The sequence below is a fragment of the Fusarium graminearum genome, chromosome 1 (assembly GCF_000240135.3).
Source record: "Fusarium graminearum PH-1 chromosome 1, whole genome shotgun sequence".
NCBI classification, from domain to species: Eukaryota; Fungi; Ascomycota; class Sordariomycetes; order Hypocreales; family Nectriaceae; genus Fusarium; species Fusarium graminearum.
In genome coordinates, this window is record NC_026474.1 from 5,954,044 (window position 1) to 5,966,706 (window position 12,663).

Sequence of the window (12,663 nt, forward strand, 5' to 3'; positions counted from 1 at the left end):
CATGCAAGAATTAATTTGTTGCGTTGAGTAGTTTTGTTTTACACCTTTTTTTGTATTTATAAGATTATCTAAACCTCCTCGATCTCCTCAAATTCCCAAACTGAAGCCATCGCGATTAAAACCTCAATGCATCAAAAGAATGACTATCTGAATAACTAAATTTACCACTCTGGTTTTGGTTTCAGACCAAGAGGAATAATAGCAAAGTTTGAATCGCCTTCGTTGCAATATGGGTGTTGTTCAGCTGCTCGACTAGTACATGGTTAGCATTGGCTTTCTGGTGTAAATTCCTAAAGACTTTACATACCCATCTTCAGACCAGCCCTTTTTCAGTTTGATACATGTGCCACATTGAGCGTTTTTAAATCTGTCGTTATCATCAGCTTCCATTGTTTACGTCAAAAGTTTCCCAGTCCTTAACTTACACCCATGTGTGTTGCCCTTCTGCTCCACGACCAATATACCACTGGGCAGAACGATCACGGACTTGGTCAAGCTTTCTCATACGGATATCAATCCCAATCTGGCTGGTATCAAATGCAAGGGCCTCTGTTGCTCGAAGTCAGCTAATATTCTAAAACATTTTTTGTGTTGACTTACTGCCACACTCTGTACTGGTGATAGTCCAAGGCGTATTGGGGTCGTCATCAGCTTTCTGAAGCCGGAATATTTCATCAGGGTTTCGCATATTGAAACTCCAGGTGTGGGCCATTTCATGGGAATCTGTAAAATGCCGATGCATTAGAATTGGGAGGCCAAATGGAGGGTGTACTTCTTACCTTTGTTTGCATTTAATGCGATCCAGCTGTGTGGCATCATAATCATCACACACCAGCCACTGTACCCATTGGACAGACAGTTATCCTGTCTGTTCTTCTCTGTCAATCCTGCCCATCGCATCTTTGTTTTCAGAGTGTCATTAATCCCATCCAGGTCGTTCCACTTGGTCATCAAAGCGGTATACTTCACGGCTGTGGCCTCGTTCTCTGTCTTCAAGGCGTCACGCTCCCTCGTTAAACTGGTATACGCAGAGTTCTTATCTTGCAGTTTCGTAGTCAAAGAGCCGTTCTGTGTCGTTAAGGCAGCATTATCCTTCGTCAATGTTCCGGGACTTTCCTTAAGAGACTTATACAAGTCTTCCAAAGCCTTATAGGTGGCATCCTTGTCCTTCCGGAGTGCACTCAGTTCGTCTTGCTTTTCCTTTTGAACTTTAATGATTTCGGCGTTCTTAACTTTGGTTTCTTCCTCCAGAGATTTGAAGTCCTTCTTCAAAGTCTCAAGCTCATGGTTCACAGCACTCATAGCGTCTTCTTTCTCTTTCGTTAAACGTTTGACCGTCTTATCGATTTCGCTCTTTCCCCCTTCTTCCAGATCCTTATAGCCACTTAGCCGATGGTTCAGAGCTGCTGTTTCTTCACTGTGTGTCTTCCTCAAATTGGACAACTCTGCATTGTTGTCTGCTGTGAGCTTATCAAGCGCGTTCTGGAGCGTCATTGCATGTTCTGCCGCCTTGCTCTCGATTTGTCCCTGATGGTCTGATTTGAGTTTGTCGACCAGGTCGGTGTGTTCTTTAGTTTTGCGTTGCAGATCACTTGCGAGATCATCGACTCTTCGTTGCAAAACAGCAGCATGATTGTCACCCTGCACTACATTAGCCGAGATATCCAATACTGATGCGATAAGGAATTCAAAGCGTTACCTTTCTGTTTCCTGATTTTCTGGCTTGGGAAGAACTACCCCAGTTTGAATCGTCAGACGGTGGCGGGCTTACACCCGAAAAAGGACGTTCCTCGGGTTTCTCATCCAGTTCGTCATGCGCTGAAGCGGAGACAGATTTGGACACTGGCAGCCATTTCTTCCAAAGGTCCGCTGGTATCAAGGCATCGAAACTGAACTCTGGCTATGTTAGAGGTTTCTCCACTGCTGCTTTGTGGTGAACCTTTGCGGCTGCCATGCTGGTATCGTGACCTGTAGCCTGGGTCATGAATCGACTCAATGACGTAGTGAGGCGCGTTGTCGCCCATCCGTCTCGTCGATGGACAATTCCTGGGTCGCGGCTTAGAACAGAAACGGCCTCCACAATCATGGCTTGTTGCTGTCGCATGTAGAGGCGGACACCCAGAAGGGTTTCCATGGAGGGATACGTTTCTTGGTTCGCCTACCGACAAAGCAGCTACTTTCACTGACACGGACAGACCTTGGCAGCCAGCTGATGGATATACTGCTACGGCAGGATTGGATACATTCTCGCGGTAAGTTCATTATTCTTGGAGCTTTATCATCCACTTATAAGCCTAGGTCGCATGAAGCCTATACCCTAGGCGAAGCGCAGTGGGTAGAGGTACTCGAGAATTGTGGTGCTATGTATGGTTGGTGTATCAACGGGCCGATGAAACAAATCGTCCGTGCTCCAAAGGCTGGTAAGTCATACCTATCATCTATGGCCGGTCATCATATCAAACTTCTACAGCCTTTCAACTCAAGAAGATCCAACCACCAGCGAGTCCTTTGAATCCCCTCGCGGAAGCCTCGGCGGCTGATAGCGACCCTTCCAACAAAAGCGCATCTGCATCTAGTACTAGGTCATCGTCTCCAGGAACTTTAACTCCTGCAAGCTCAACTGCATCTTCAGCAAGCTCATCTCCAAAGCCGTCGACTCAAGGTAACTCAAAGCAGGTTGTCCCTGCCAATGGTGTCGGATCCTCAACCAAAGTTGGCAACAAAGATGCTCACGTCTCAGTTAAACCAGGATCTGTCCAGCAACCGTCTTCCGCAGCAGGATCAAAGACTCAATCATCTACTGCAGTTTCACAGGCGTCAGTACAAGGTTCCAAGCTACCAGTATCAAAGGCAGTCAATACCCATGCGAAAGGCGAGAAGCCCAAGAGGGTTCTTCCTGACTTCAGTGTCAACGATAACTCCCGAATTGACGTCGTAGTCAGCTCTCATGAGTTTCAGACAAGTATGGCAACCAACGACTTCAGCGCCTCTTCTACATCTGCATCCTTGGGAGGGAGTTATGGTCCAATTTCTGCAAGTGTGAGCTATTCACAAGACAGCATGCACAGTTCGTCCACTTCAAACACCTCTGATACATATCACAAGACCATGATTGCAAAGTACTTGGTATGTACATTATCAACACTGTCTACATTTGTACCTAACCTTCATAGTTCCCTCGGGTCGACTTGAGCCTTGACGAATGCTTAGAACCAACAGACGGTCTTATGAAAGCTATTCAGAAGGTCGAAGCTACTAAGAACATCAAAGACCTACGCCAACTTCGCCAGGATTATGGATACCTATTCTGCACGTCTCTGACCATTGGTGGCCGTCTCCAAACACAATCAATCATGACGGATACAGAAAAGACCTCAGAGCAAGAACAAAAACAGTCTATGAAGACCTCTGTCGGACTTTCTGTTGCATCTCCCGAAGCATCAGCATCAATCAGCCATACACAAGAATCTGGGTCTGCAAATTCTCAGTCCCAGGCCACTTCAGACAAGTATGAATCGCATGCTTTCGAAGCCATGGGTGGTGACACTCTACTTGCTTCTAACCCACTGTCTTGGATTCCAACAGTGGGGAACTACAATAACTGGCGTATCATCAATGTAAGTACTTGTCTCAAGTTCATCGGCTGCCCTTTTCTGACGTAAATAGCGGGATGGCCTGATCTTGATGTCCGACATGATCTCTGGACTGAGCGGTTTGGAGCATGTAAGATCATGGTTCGAACAAGCTGTTCCAACTTCAAGCAAGTACATCGAGTTCTCAGACAAACTTGTCAAGAAGATTCGACTTAGGCTTATGTCACCAAATCACAATCTGTGTCTTTCGTATAAAAGTGGCTCAGACGAAGAAGATTTTGCCTTTCCGCCGAATTACTATTTCGGCCACCGACCGATGACAGCAGCGATGCCAATGGCTATGGAGCTTGTCCATCCTGGTGTACACTGGGGTGCCATCGCGATGCCGAATGGCAAACCAGAATTCTTGTTCAGCCCCGGAAGGTATGTGCACAATCAGTATTAAGGATTTCAATCACTGACACATTTTAGTTACCGTGCTCCGGCGATCTACGGCTATGCCGCTAACAAGGTTGGTGATAATTTGTATGGCACCAAGTACGACGCCGAGTATAAAAGCACAGTTTGGAGTATAACATCGCCGTATGATGATGCTCTATGCCACGAGTCACGAGTAATTATTCAAACGGTATCACCGGGAAACAAGTCAGTTCCGGAAATTGTAAGGCTACAAAACTCATGACTAAGATATCCAAATTTCTGACAATCTACAGACTGGAAACTCAGCAAATAACACCCCATCAGTGTCCACATCCGTTTCTATGGTTTCTTCACTTGTTGTATTCCGCAATCAACAGGGCGTCTTTTTGCCCGCCATGTCCGATGCCAAGGATGTACATATTTGGCGGGTTTTGAAAAGAGGAGCTTCTCCGGGTAGCAAGGTGAACATTGCAGAAGGAGATCAAATCCAGCTCGCATGGTGTTATCAGGATCAATACTGTGGCTATCGAGATTTCACTGAAGATGCTTTTGGGCGACGTCGAATTGGTCCTCCCCCCGAAGCAAAGAGCTCGATACTCTACATGAGATTACCTTGGCCTCGCTTTGAACCAGTCGAAAGCCTTTCCGACCAGGTCGAACCTCTTCCAAATACTCTAATGATGAGCGACGTGTCCCAGGCACAAGATAGCTGGCAACCCGCTCTAGAAGAAACTCTCAAGGTCATCAAGGGTTCCCAGAATGTCGAAAAGGACATTCTGGTTGAAGATTGTATCTTTCGACTGGATCTTGTCAAACATCATGGCCGAGGTGATGTCAACGACTATTTGTTGCGAGACGTCAGTCAGCAAGCCACATTTCCTGATGTCGTCAAAAGAGATGAGCATGAGAAGAATGTCGAAGCAGAGATCAAGGCTCGCAAAGAACGAGAAATGGAGGAACGAAAGGCGCGGGAAGAGGAGCAGGGAGATAGTGAAAGCATCGGCACAACAGTGGTGAGTCCCTTAACATATGCAGAACATTCTTTTGAGGCTTACACGATAAACAGATGCACGTTATGCTTCCATTTTCAAACTTTTTCTAGACTTTGTATATGCAGTTTACTATTGTTCTAGAATGAGGCACATCATTGTATTCGAATTCGTACGGAAGTCTGACTCTGTAGGCCGAAATCCGTAGTGCGGGACCACATCATCAACCCGGACCGGCATTTCATTTATTTTCCAATTATCTTTGTATCAACTATAAATATACACATGAAGTAGATAAATACAGTTGATGGGAATAAACCAGACAATTGGAAATTCTACTTTTTCTCACAATGGCAGCCCTAGCGTCTCAAACAGACCACCAGCCACGTGACACTGTCTATTTACATTTCCATTGACGAGTCAACCTGTCATTGGGTAGGTAAGTGTCGTCAAACCGAAAAACAAACCTCTCTCTATTTGGTCCACGGACTTTTCACTCAGCCGAGAGCCCGCGATAGATTCCGATTTTCCGGTTCCAAACCAGATATCGATAGTTGAACAGTCCAAAGTCTAATCTAACGTCATATACAGAGTACTATAGTTTGTTTCTAGGCAGTGTCTTGCCACGTGTGACTAGGAAACCTCTGGTGTCATCACTCCAGGGGTGAAACTGGTATTGATTATAACAATGAGTGTAGGGTATATGATGGTCTCTTTTCTTTTACTACTACTGAATCTGATAAGATGTATCTTAAATAATGATTAGAAATATAGACCCCGGATAGAAAACAAAGTTGCCTACTAACGAATAAGATTCTCCAATCAATTTTTCAACAGGCAAAATATCCTTTTGTCCCTTTATTATATCAAAGTCATTGTGAAACATTTTGGAAACAACAATCAGCATAGCATATTCCTTTAACAATCTCTCAACATCCCTCTGTGGTAACATCTCTTTATATGATGCCTCAATCGTCCTCAACACCCCCCTTTCAATGTTTTCATTGCAATTTTGGCGCTTCTAGTTTTTCAGCCCTCAAAAAATTGCCCTGCAAATCTGGGATAACGCAGATTAAAGGACGTGTAACCCCCTGGTCGATTCACTGCCCAATACCACCTTCTGTTGGTTGTTGTGTTGTTGCGCCTCTCCAGTCCCACTTCTATATGCAGCAAGACAAATTGGCACATCTATCAAGCTCAAAGGAAAGATAACGTTTGAGAAAGGCTCAGAATAAACAGTTAAATACGTAGTAGCTGCTTCAAAATAAAAGTCGGAATTGTGTCGCTACTTCAAAGCAATGGATCGTTCTCACAACAGGAAGTGGATTTGGTGTTGTGAATTTATGTTCAGTGGTTGGTCTCTGAGTCAGATCATCACTTGATCCTAGTGAGTGCATTGGCCCCAGTCTGAAGCATATCGTACAACTAAACTCCTTCTGGACTACAGCCACGAGAGGCCATGCGAGACTGTGCCAAGAGTATCCTGTGTGCAACCTGGTCTCCCAGGCTATGGTCACCATATATGAAACCTGACCCCACGTTAATCAGATTGGCCAACTTTCTTCTTGTCACGTCAATAGCTCGCATTCAAACGGACGCGTCGACAGTCCCTCAACCGGTAGGGTTAAGACCAACAGTATCGGGTTCTGTTAAGTGTCGTCCCTTGATGTTTGCTCCGTCATAATGCTGCCAATTCTGTCGTGTTTGGGCCTTGCCCTTACCCTTTTCCCATGCTTGGCATATTGTGATGCCGAATTTGTTCGTCCTCCTGAGATCGAACCAACGCGGGAACACGATTGGGATTATGCGAATAACGTACGATATATTATTGGGGATGAAATACAGATAAGCTGGAAATCTGATATCCCGAACACAGAACTCTGGTTGGTTCAGCTTAAGGACACAAGTACTCAAGGGGCAGAATGGATGTTGCTGGATGGTAGGAAGTCCCTTATCTCCATTCTTGTACTAATCACTGACATATATACCAATATAGCCAGTCGTACTGAGTGGGAAGTCGAGTATAATGTCGGAGGGTTGTCGAAAAACGAGGAGGACTCCGTCTATACCTTCGCATTGTGGATAAGCAGATCCGGTGTTCTGGCTCAATCCCTATTTTTCAACGTCAGCGCCCCAGAACCCGAAACGACCACGACGATATCAAAGGTCCTGTCCATTACAAGAGCCACAACACAGTCCATCGCTGAATCGACTACTCAAAGTGAACCCTCAACAACAGCAAAAACAGCAGCAACATCAACCACGATCGCGGAAGAAGATACAGGCGCAACGCCGAAATCTGGGCTATCAAAGGGTGAGACGGCAGGTGCAGCGGTTGGTGGAACGATTGGAGGTCTATTGATTTTTGGTTGCGTCGGATGGCTCCTATGGAAACAGATTTCGAAGAAGAAAAGGGACCAAGGCATATATGAGGTTCCGGCAGAACAGCTACCGGTATCAGAGCCTAAGGCTGAGCTACCCGGCGATCATGGATCCCATATACCTGGCTATGCAAGAAGCCCTCCCGGAGTTTTTGAAGCACCTTGATCGGTTTGTTGATATTTATACCGAACAAGGGTTGAGTCGTCATTACTTTTCATAATACAACCATTTAAACATGTCCTGTTCCGCTAGTAATCCATTCCATGAACGTTCCCGTGTGATGCGCCTTCAATAAATACATATGGACAGAGCAAAGCTATCTCTCGGCTTATAAGTAGATTTTACAACGTCTATATCAAGTAAATTTAATCTTATATAATTTCTTATGTTCGTTTCGCAACACCTAGGACAGGAAGTATATGTCTCTTAGATTTGTTCGTATATGAGCTATTCGCTTACGAATACCTTATCAACCAGTGAAAGTTAATATTGCCTCGAGCAGCCTCGTTCGCTAACCGCTTTAGAGCAGTCTAACGACCTTCAAAAGTAAGCCCTTGGCCGAATACAACTAGATCTACAAACATACATAGTACTCCGACTCCGTAGGCCGAAATCTGTAGTCCGTAGCCACGTCACCAACCCGGACCGGTCGTTTATTTATATCCCGATGTTTCTGGCATAAACATACAAATATTCACAACATCACTACGAATACGTTTGATAAAAAGCAATAAATCAAACATATCGGAAGCTCACAATGGCAGCTCTAGTGGCACAATCAGAAGACCAGCCCCGGGATGTCGTCTTTCGAAATTATTCGTCCCAACAAGCATCAAACTATGCCGAAGGTCGACTCGGATACTCAGAGGCATTGATTGAGTTCGTTTTGAAACAGCACAATTCAAGTGGCGGCCGCAATGGAGTCTTGCTGGATGTCGGATGTGGTCCAGGTCCCGCGACTCGAATGCTGGCGCCGCACTTTGATGTAGCTTACGGCGCTGATCCGGGCCTCAGTATGATCGAAAAGGCTCAACAGATGGGAGGCATATCTAAAGCCGGTGCTCAGATCGAGTACAAAGTGAGCGGTGCTGAAGAACTTGACAAGATCGATGGTCCTGAGCATTCTTCCGTTGATCTCATAACGGCGGCCACTGCGGTATATACCTGTCAAGCTCCTTGACTCAAGATGTATGTGACTGACACAAAACTTAGGCTCATTGGTTTGACATGCCAAAGTTTTGGAATGCAGCTGCCAAGCTGTTGAAACCGGGTGGCACTGTTGCCCTATGGACAGCTTTTAGGCAGTCCGGTATGCACAGAGGCACAGAGACTCGACCTTCAGCTCCCCAGCTAACGTTGATAGATCTATCGGGCGGAGACAAAGTACAGACTCTCCTTGAAGACTTTAAAGAAAATGTGCTGCGACCATACAGCTCAGCAGGCAGTCAAATTACCAATGATGGATACGTCGACCTCCTCATGCCTTGGGATGATCCAACTACTGCTTCACTGTATGACCGCGGATCATCTTCCCGCCACGAGCTCACTGCGAAGGATGGGTATTTCCCCAAACCCTATCTGATGGATAACAACCCCGGTGATGACTCACTAGACGAGAAACTCCAAAGGTTTGAGAAACTCGTCAATAGTTTCGGGACAGTCAATCGCTGGCAAAAAGCCAACCCTGAGATAATTGGAACGGAAGACGATATTGTTAAGATTTTGATGAGAAAGCTGCGAGCGGCAGCTGAAGATGACGGGGGCATACTTAATTTATCAAGCCTGGCAGATAAATATGCCATCGCGGTTATCATTGTGAAGAAGGTATGAGATATCTTCGTACTTCCCACAGCCACATGTCGCTCTTGTTGGAATGATAAGTGAAAGGGAATACACAAATTGAGACGGTGGAAAATCTAATGGGGACCAGTTTGATCAGAAAGAAATAGCAGTTTAGCAACCACGAGAAATCCAATAATATGGCCAATGAAGTTAACAGTAATCACTACTGAAATCTGCGGACAGATAAGACCAATAAGTCTGCCTCGATCAATTCCTTTCACCGAGGGGTAGCCATTCCGTGGGCAATGATCTGATCCTGAGTAAGGGATGTACGTTGCTGTTGGCTCTGAACATTGCAACCCTGTTCGCGAAGCCTCATTGGATCGCTTCATTCTTCACATGTAACGCTGCACCAACCCTTGGCCATGTTGACTCTTTGTGATGATTGACAGACAGCACACAAATTTACGTTGACTCTGATTCCATGAATGAGATACGTTGCTGCAGACTTGCGCCACATATGCAATACCATGTAGCTTAATCGAATCGATCAATGAACATAACGATAAGGATTCTCGGTAGTGGCATTGGCAATGAATGGAGTCAGTGGATGCGTTTAATGGTGATTTATTGATAGAGATAATGGAAGCATGAATGTAACGAAACATGATACTATTTATTACACTGGTTCCGAACTCAATGGAATAAAAAGCAAGTTGTTCATAAACTCGTGTGAGGAGGAAAGAGTCAGTGATCAGCCCCTGGAAGGCACATGAAATGAATGGTGCAACCGAACCGGGGATCACTAACCATGTCACCCGGTGACATGCCCAGCAAAGCCAAGATCTGCACAACGGTTGACAAGACTTCCTTCAACTGCCAGGGATACTTTTACACCCGCATCGACAAAATATGCCCGACGGATGTTAATTCCGGCCCATGAGGAGGATTTACCCATATTGGCTCAGACATGGATGATCTGACAGAGATCATGAGACAAGAGGTTCGACATGGATGTCATTTGCATGTTTTAATCTTTAACACGCTCTCCAATCATGCTTCCTTTATGCGAGAATTATCAAGGATGGGATCCTGCCGCATGTCATCCGGAGGTAGGAACTCAATGGAGTGATGATAGCTTACGTCCATTATCACCTGCGACGTGATTGTCGAACCAACAGTGCAATCATGTCCTAAAATTACAGGCTTTATCCCATCGCATCTGCTGTGCAACCAACACTCAAATGCAGAAATTGCGTGTTGTATGCCTTGTAATTTGACTTGCACCTTGATATTGGTTCCTAACAAGAAGTACAGAGAGTGATATCCTACAGTCAGACATACCGGGGCCGTGGTTCAGTCATTGAAGGAAATCTTGTCTGTACCTTGCAGTAGTCTTAGAAGCCATAACAATGCAGACCTTCCCATTCTGTGGCTTGGTCCGTGACGTCCTTTTCGCAATTCTTGTCTTGGAACTCACTTCACGTCGAGATGCTATTCACGCGCGAACATGAGACTCCTTTCAACAAGTCTCCCGTCGTACGGGCGGTATCCATGATTCTGATGGTGGTCACTGTTTTCTCCGTCTTTATTCGCCTTCTTACGCGACTAGCTGCTGTCAAGAGGCTAAAATACTCGACTTTCTTTACATCTGATGAGATAATGATACTTACATCAATGGTTGGTTATGTAGTGAACCTCTCAACACTAACTGACATATTGTAGATTTTCTCAATTGCTCAATCGACGATGGTTTATACACAGGGCTCTAATGGACTAGGCAAGCTTGATGTATCGTCCTCCCAAGTATCTTCAATATTAAAGGTACGGTCGTATTTACAAAATACTGTGAGCGTGTCTAATCCTCACAGGCCCAACTTGGGTCCGATGTGCTCTTCTTTATCACCTTGGGTTTATCCAAGCTTTCCGCTACATCAACCATTTGGACCATGTCGCCTTTGTCTAACAAGAAGATCCTACCAATTCAGATACTCATTGGAGGTTGGGCTATATCTGCAGTGTTGGTTCGAAGCTTTGCCTGCTCGTTGTCGAATCCCTGGGATTATCTCAATGGACGTTGCATCAATATGGTATGTATTTTCAGCTTCGTGGATCACTTCTAATTCTGTACAGGTAGCTTTCTGGATCTACGCCGACGCAATCAATATTACCACCGATCTTTTGATCACCGCGCTCACACTTGGGATATTGGTGCATCTACAAATGCCCATAGGGAGAAAATTAATGGTCATTGGTGTATTTGGATCACGCATTGTGTAAGCAAGACTGGCTGTAATTTGTCCCATTGACTGACGGTTTAGAACAATTCCCCCGACGATATCTCACATAGTTTACTACAGGCGCACACTGAACTCACCAACACCCATATTCGAAATGTGGATGTCAACAATCATCAACCAAGTCATACAATGCCTCGGCATAATGACAACCTGCATCCCTTTCTGGTGGCGATTTCTCAAGAGTATGGAGTCTGGGCAAATGGGAGCAGGAGACATTTTCGGCGCATTGAGCAGAAGCAACAACACCAAGAGCGGGGGAACTTCATCTCGGGGGCAGGCCTTTGAGTTGACAGGAAGACCGAGCACGGCAAAATATGGTGGGACATGGGACGTGGATGTGGCACGGCAGAATAGCCAGGAAGCCCTTGTCGATCCCTCTGCTGGTACAGGGAATTAGAGTTATTTGTAGAGTAACAATTACAGTAATGGTGTCTGCAGCGGCCCGTTTGGAATGCTTCGATGTGGGATTTAAACGAGGACTTGGCCTGCATTTGAACAAGGATATGATCGCCATGGCAAGTTTCAGTGTGTGCAAGTGGTCTTATGAATATTTTTTCTCTCTTTCATCAACTGTTGGTTGATGTCTTTTCCCATGTAAAAATATGCGTGCAACACAGTACATACCAGGGTTGTACAGGGATACATTGCTACTGTTCGCAGGATTTTAGGTAAGGGTCAACCAACTGCATGTGAAGACGGGTTTCATTTTGTCTTAAACAGCTGTTCATTATTTGTCCAACCCTCCTTCTTTGCCTGAACGTCTCCATCTTGTTCACTGTCGGAGTATCCTTTTCTCTTCGTCTTTTGACCTTCGCTTCCGACCTGTCATTCTGACATCTCCAAGATGGCGAATCGATACGAACTCGACGGATTGGGCTCCGGCAAGCATACTCGGCCTATGGTCGAAGATGTTTCCCAACTCAGTGACCAAGATCACATGGACAGCGCGCAATTAAACATACTGGGTAAAAAGTCAGTCCTCAAGGTAAACATCAGTCTCTGCCCATCAACTCCACCACTAACAACCAGCAGAGAAACTTTGGGGGATGGACAATTCTAGGCTTTAGCTGCGCCGTTCTCGTAACCTGGGAAGGAACTCTTATGAACTTCGCACCCGGCCTCACGAACGGTGGTAGCGCTGGTATAATCTACGGCTTCATCTTTGTCTGGATAGGTGTCCTCAGCTCCTTCGCGACG

The 12,663-nt window shown here is 45.5% G+C and overlaps 6 protein-coding genes across 6 annotated transcripts; 5 read left to right on the plus strand and 1 right to left on the minus strand.

Annotated features, from left to right (window-relative positions):
- Positions 1-161: 161 nt before the first annotated feature.
- Positions 162-1,302, minus strand: FGSG_01820 (uncharacterized protein; the record flags this gene model as incomplete). Its single annotated transcript, XM_011319358.1, has 5 exons — positions 162-252; positions 308-367; positions 426-549; positions 601-723; positions 780-1,302. The coding sequence occupies 5 exons, from the start codon at positions 1,300-1,302 to the stop codon at positions 162-164; spliced, it is 921 nt and encodes a 306-aa protein (XP_011317660.1).
- A 1,925-nt stretch (positions 1,303-3,227) lies between these two features.
- FGSG_12014 (uncharacterized protein) lies at positions 3,228-4,326 on the plus strand (the record flags this gene model as incomplete). The annotated part of the gene is made up of 4 exons (XM_011319359.1): positions 3,228-3,617; positions 3,667-4,016; positions 4,065-4,175; positions 4,320-4,326. 4 exons carry the CDS (start codon positions 3,228-3,230, stop codon positions 4,324-4,326), a joined length of 858 nt encoding a protein of 285 aa, XP_011317661.1.
- A 364-nt stretch (positions 4,327-4,690) lies between these two features.
- Positions 4,691-5,115, plus strand: FGSG_12015 (uncharacterized protein; the record flags this gene model as incomplete). The annotated part of the gene is made up of 2 exons (XM_011319360.1): positions 4,691-5,026; positions 5,080-5,115. 2 exons carry the CDS (start codon positions 4,691-4,693, stop codon positions 5,113-5,115), a joined length of 372 nt encoding a protein of 123 aa, XP_011317662.1.
- A 1,570-nt stretch (positions 5,116-6,685) lies between these two features.
- Positions 6,686-7,549, plus strand: FGSG_01822 (uncharacterized protein; the record flags this gene model as incomplete). The annotated part of the gene is made up of 2 exons (XM_011319361.1): positions 6,686-6,941; positions 6,999-7,549. 2 exons carry the CDS (start codon positions 6,686-6,688, stop codon positions 7,547-7,549), a joined length of 807 nt encoding a protein of 268 aa, XP_011317663.1.
- Positions 7,550-8,141: 592 nt separating this feature from the next.
- Positions 8,142-9,457, plus strand: FGSG_01823 (uncharacterized protein; the record flags this gene model as incomplete). Its single annotated transcript, XM_011319362.1, has 4 exons — positions 8,142-8,462; positions 8,597-8,693; positions 8,826-9,208; positions 9,410-9,457. The coding sequence occupies 4 exons, from the start codon at positions 8,142-8,144 to the stop codon at positions 9,455-9,457; spliced, it is 849 nt and encodes a 282-aa protein (XP_011317664.1).
- Positions 9,458-10,657: 1,200 nt separating this feature from the next.
- FGSG_01824 (uncharacterized protein) lies at positions 10,658-11,863 on the plus strand (the record flags this gene model as incomplete). The annotated part of the gene is made up of 5 exons (XM_011319363.1): positions 10,658-10,846; positions 10,892-10,990; positions 11,038-11,256; positions 11,300-11,442; positions 11,527-11,863. The coding sequence occupies 5 exons, from the start codon at positions 10,658-10,660 to the stop codon at positions 11,861-11,863; spliced, it is 987 nt and encodes a 328-aa protein (XP_011317665.1).
- Positions 11,864-12,663: the final 800 nt, after the last annotated feature.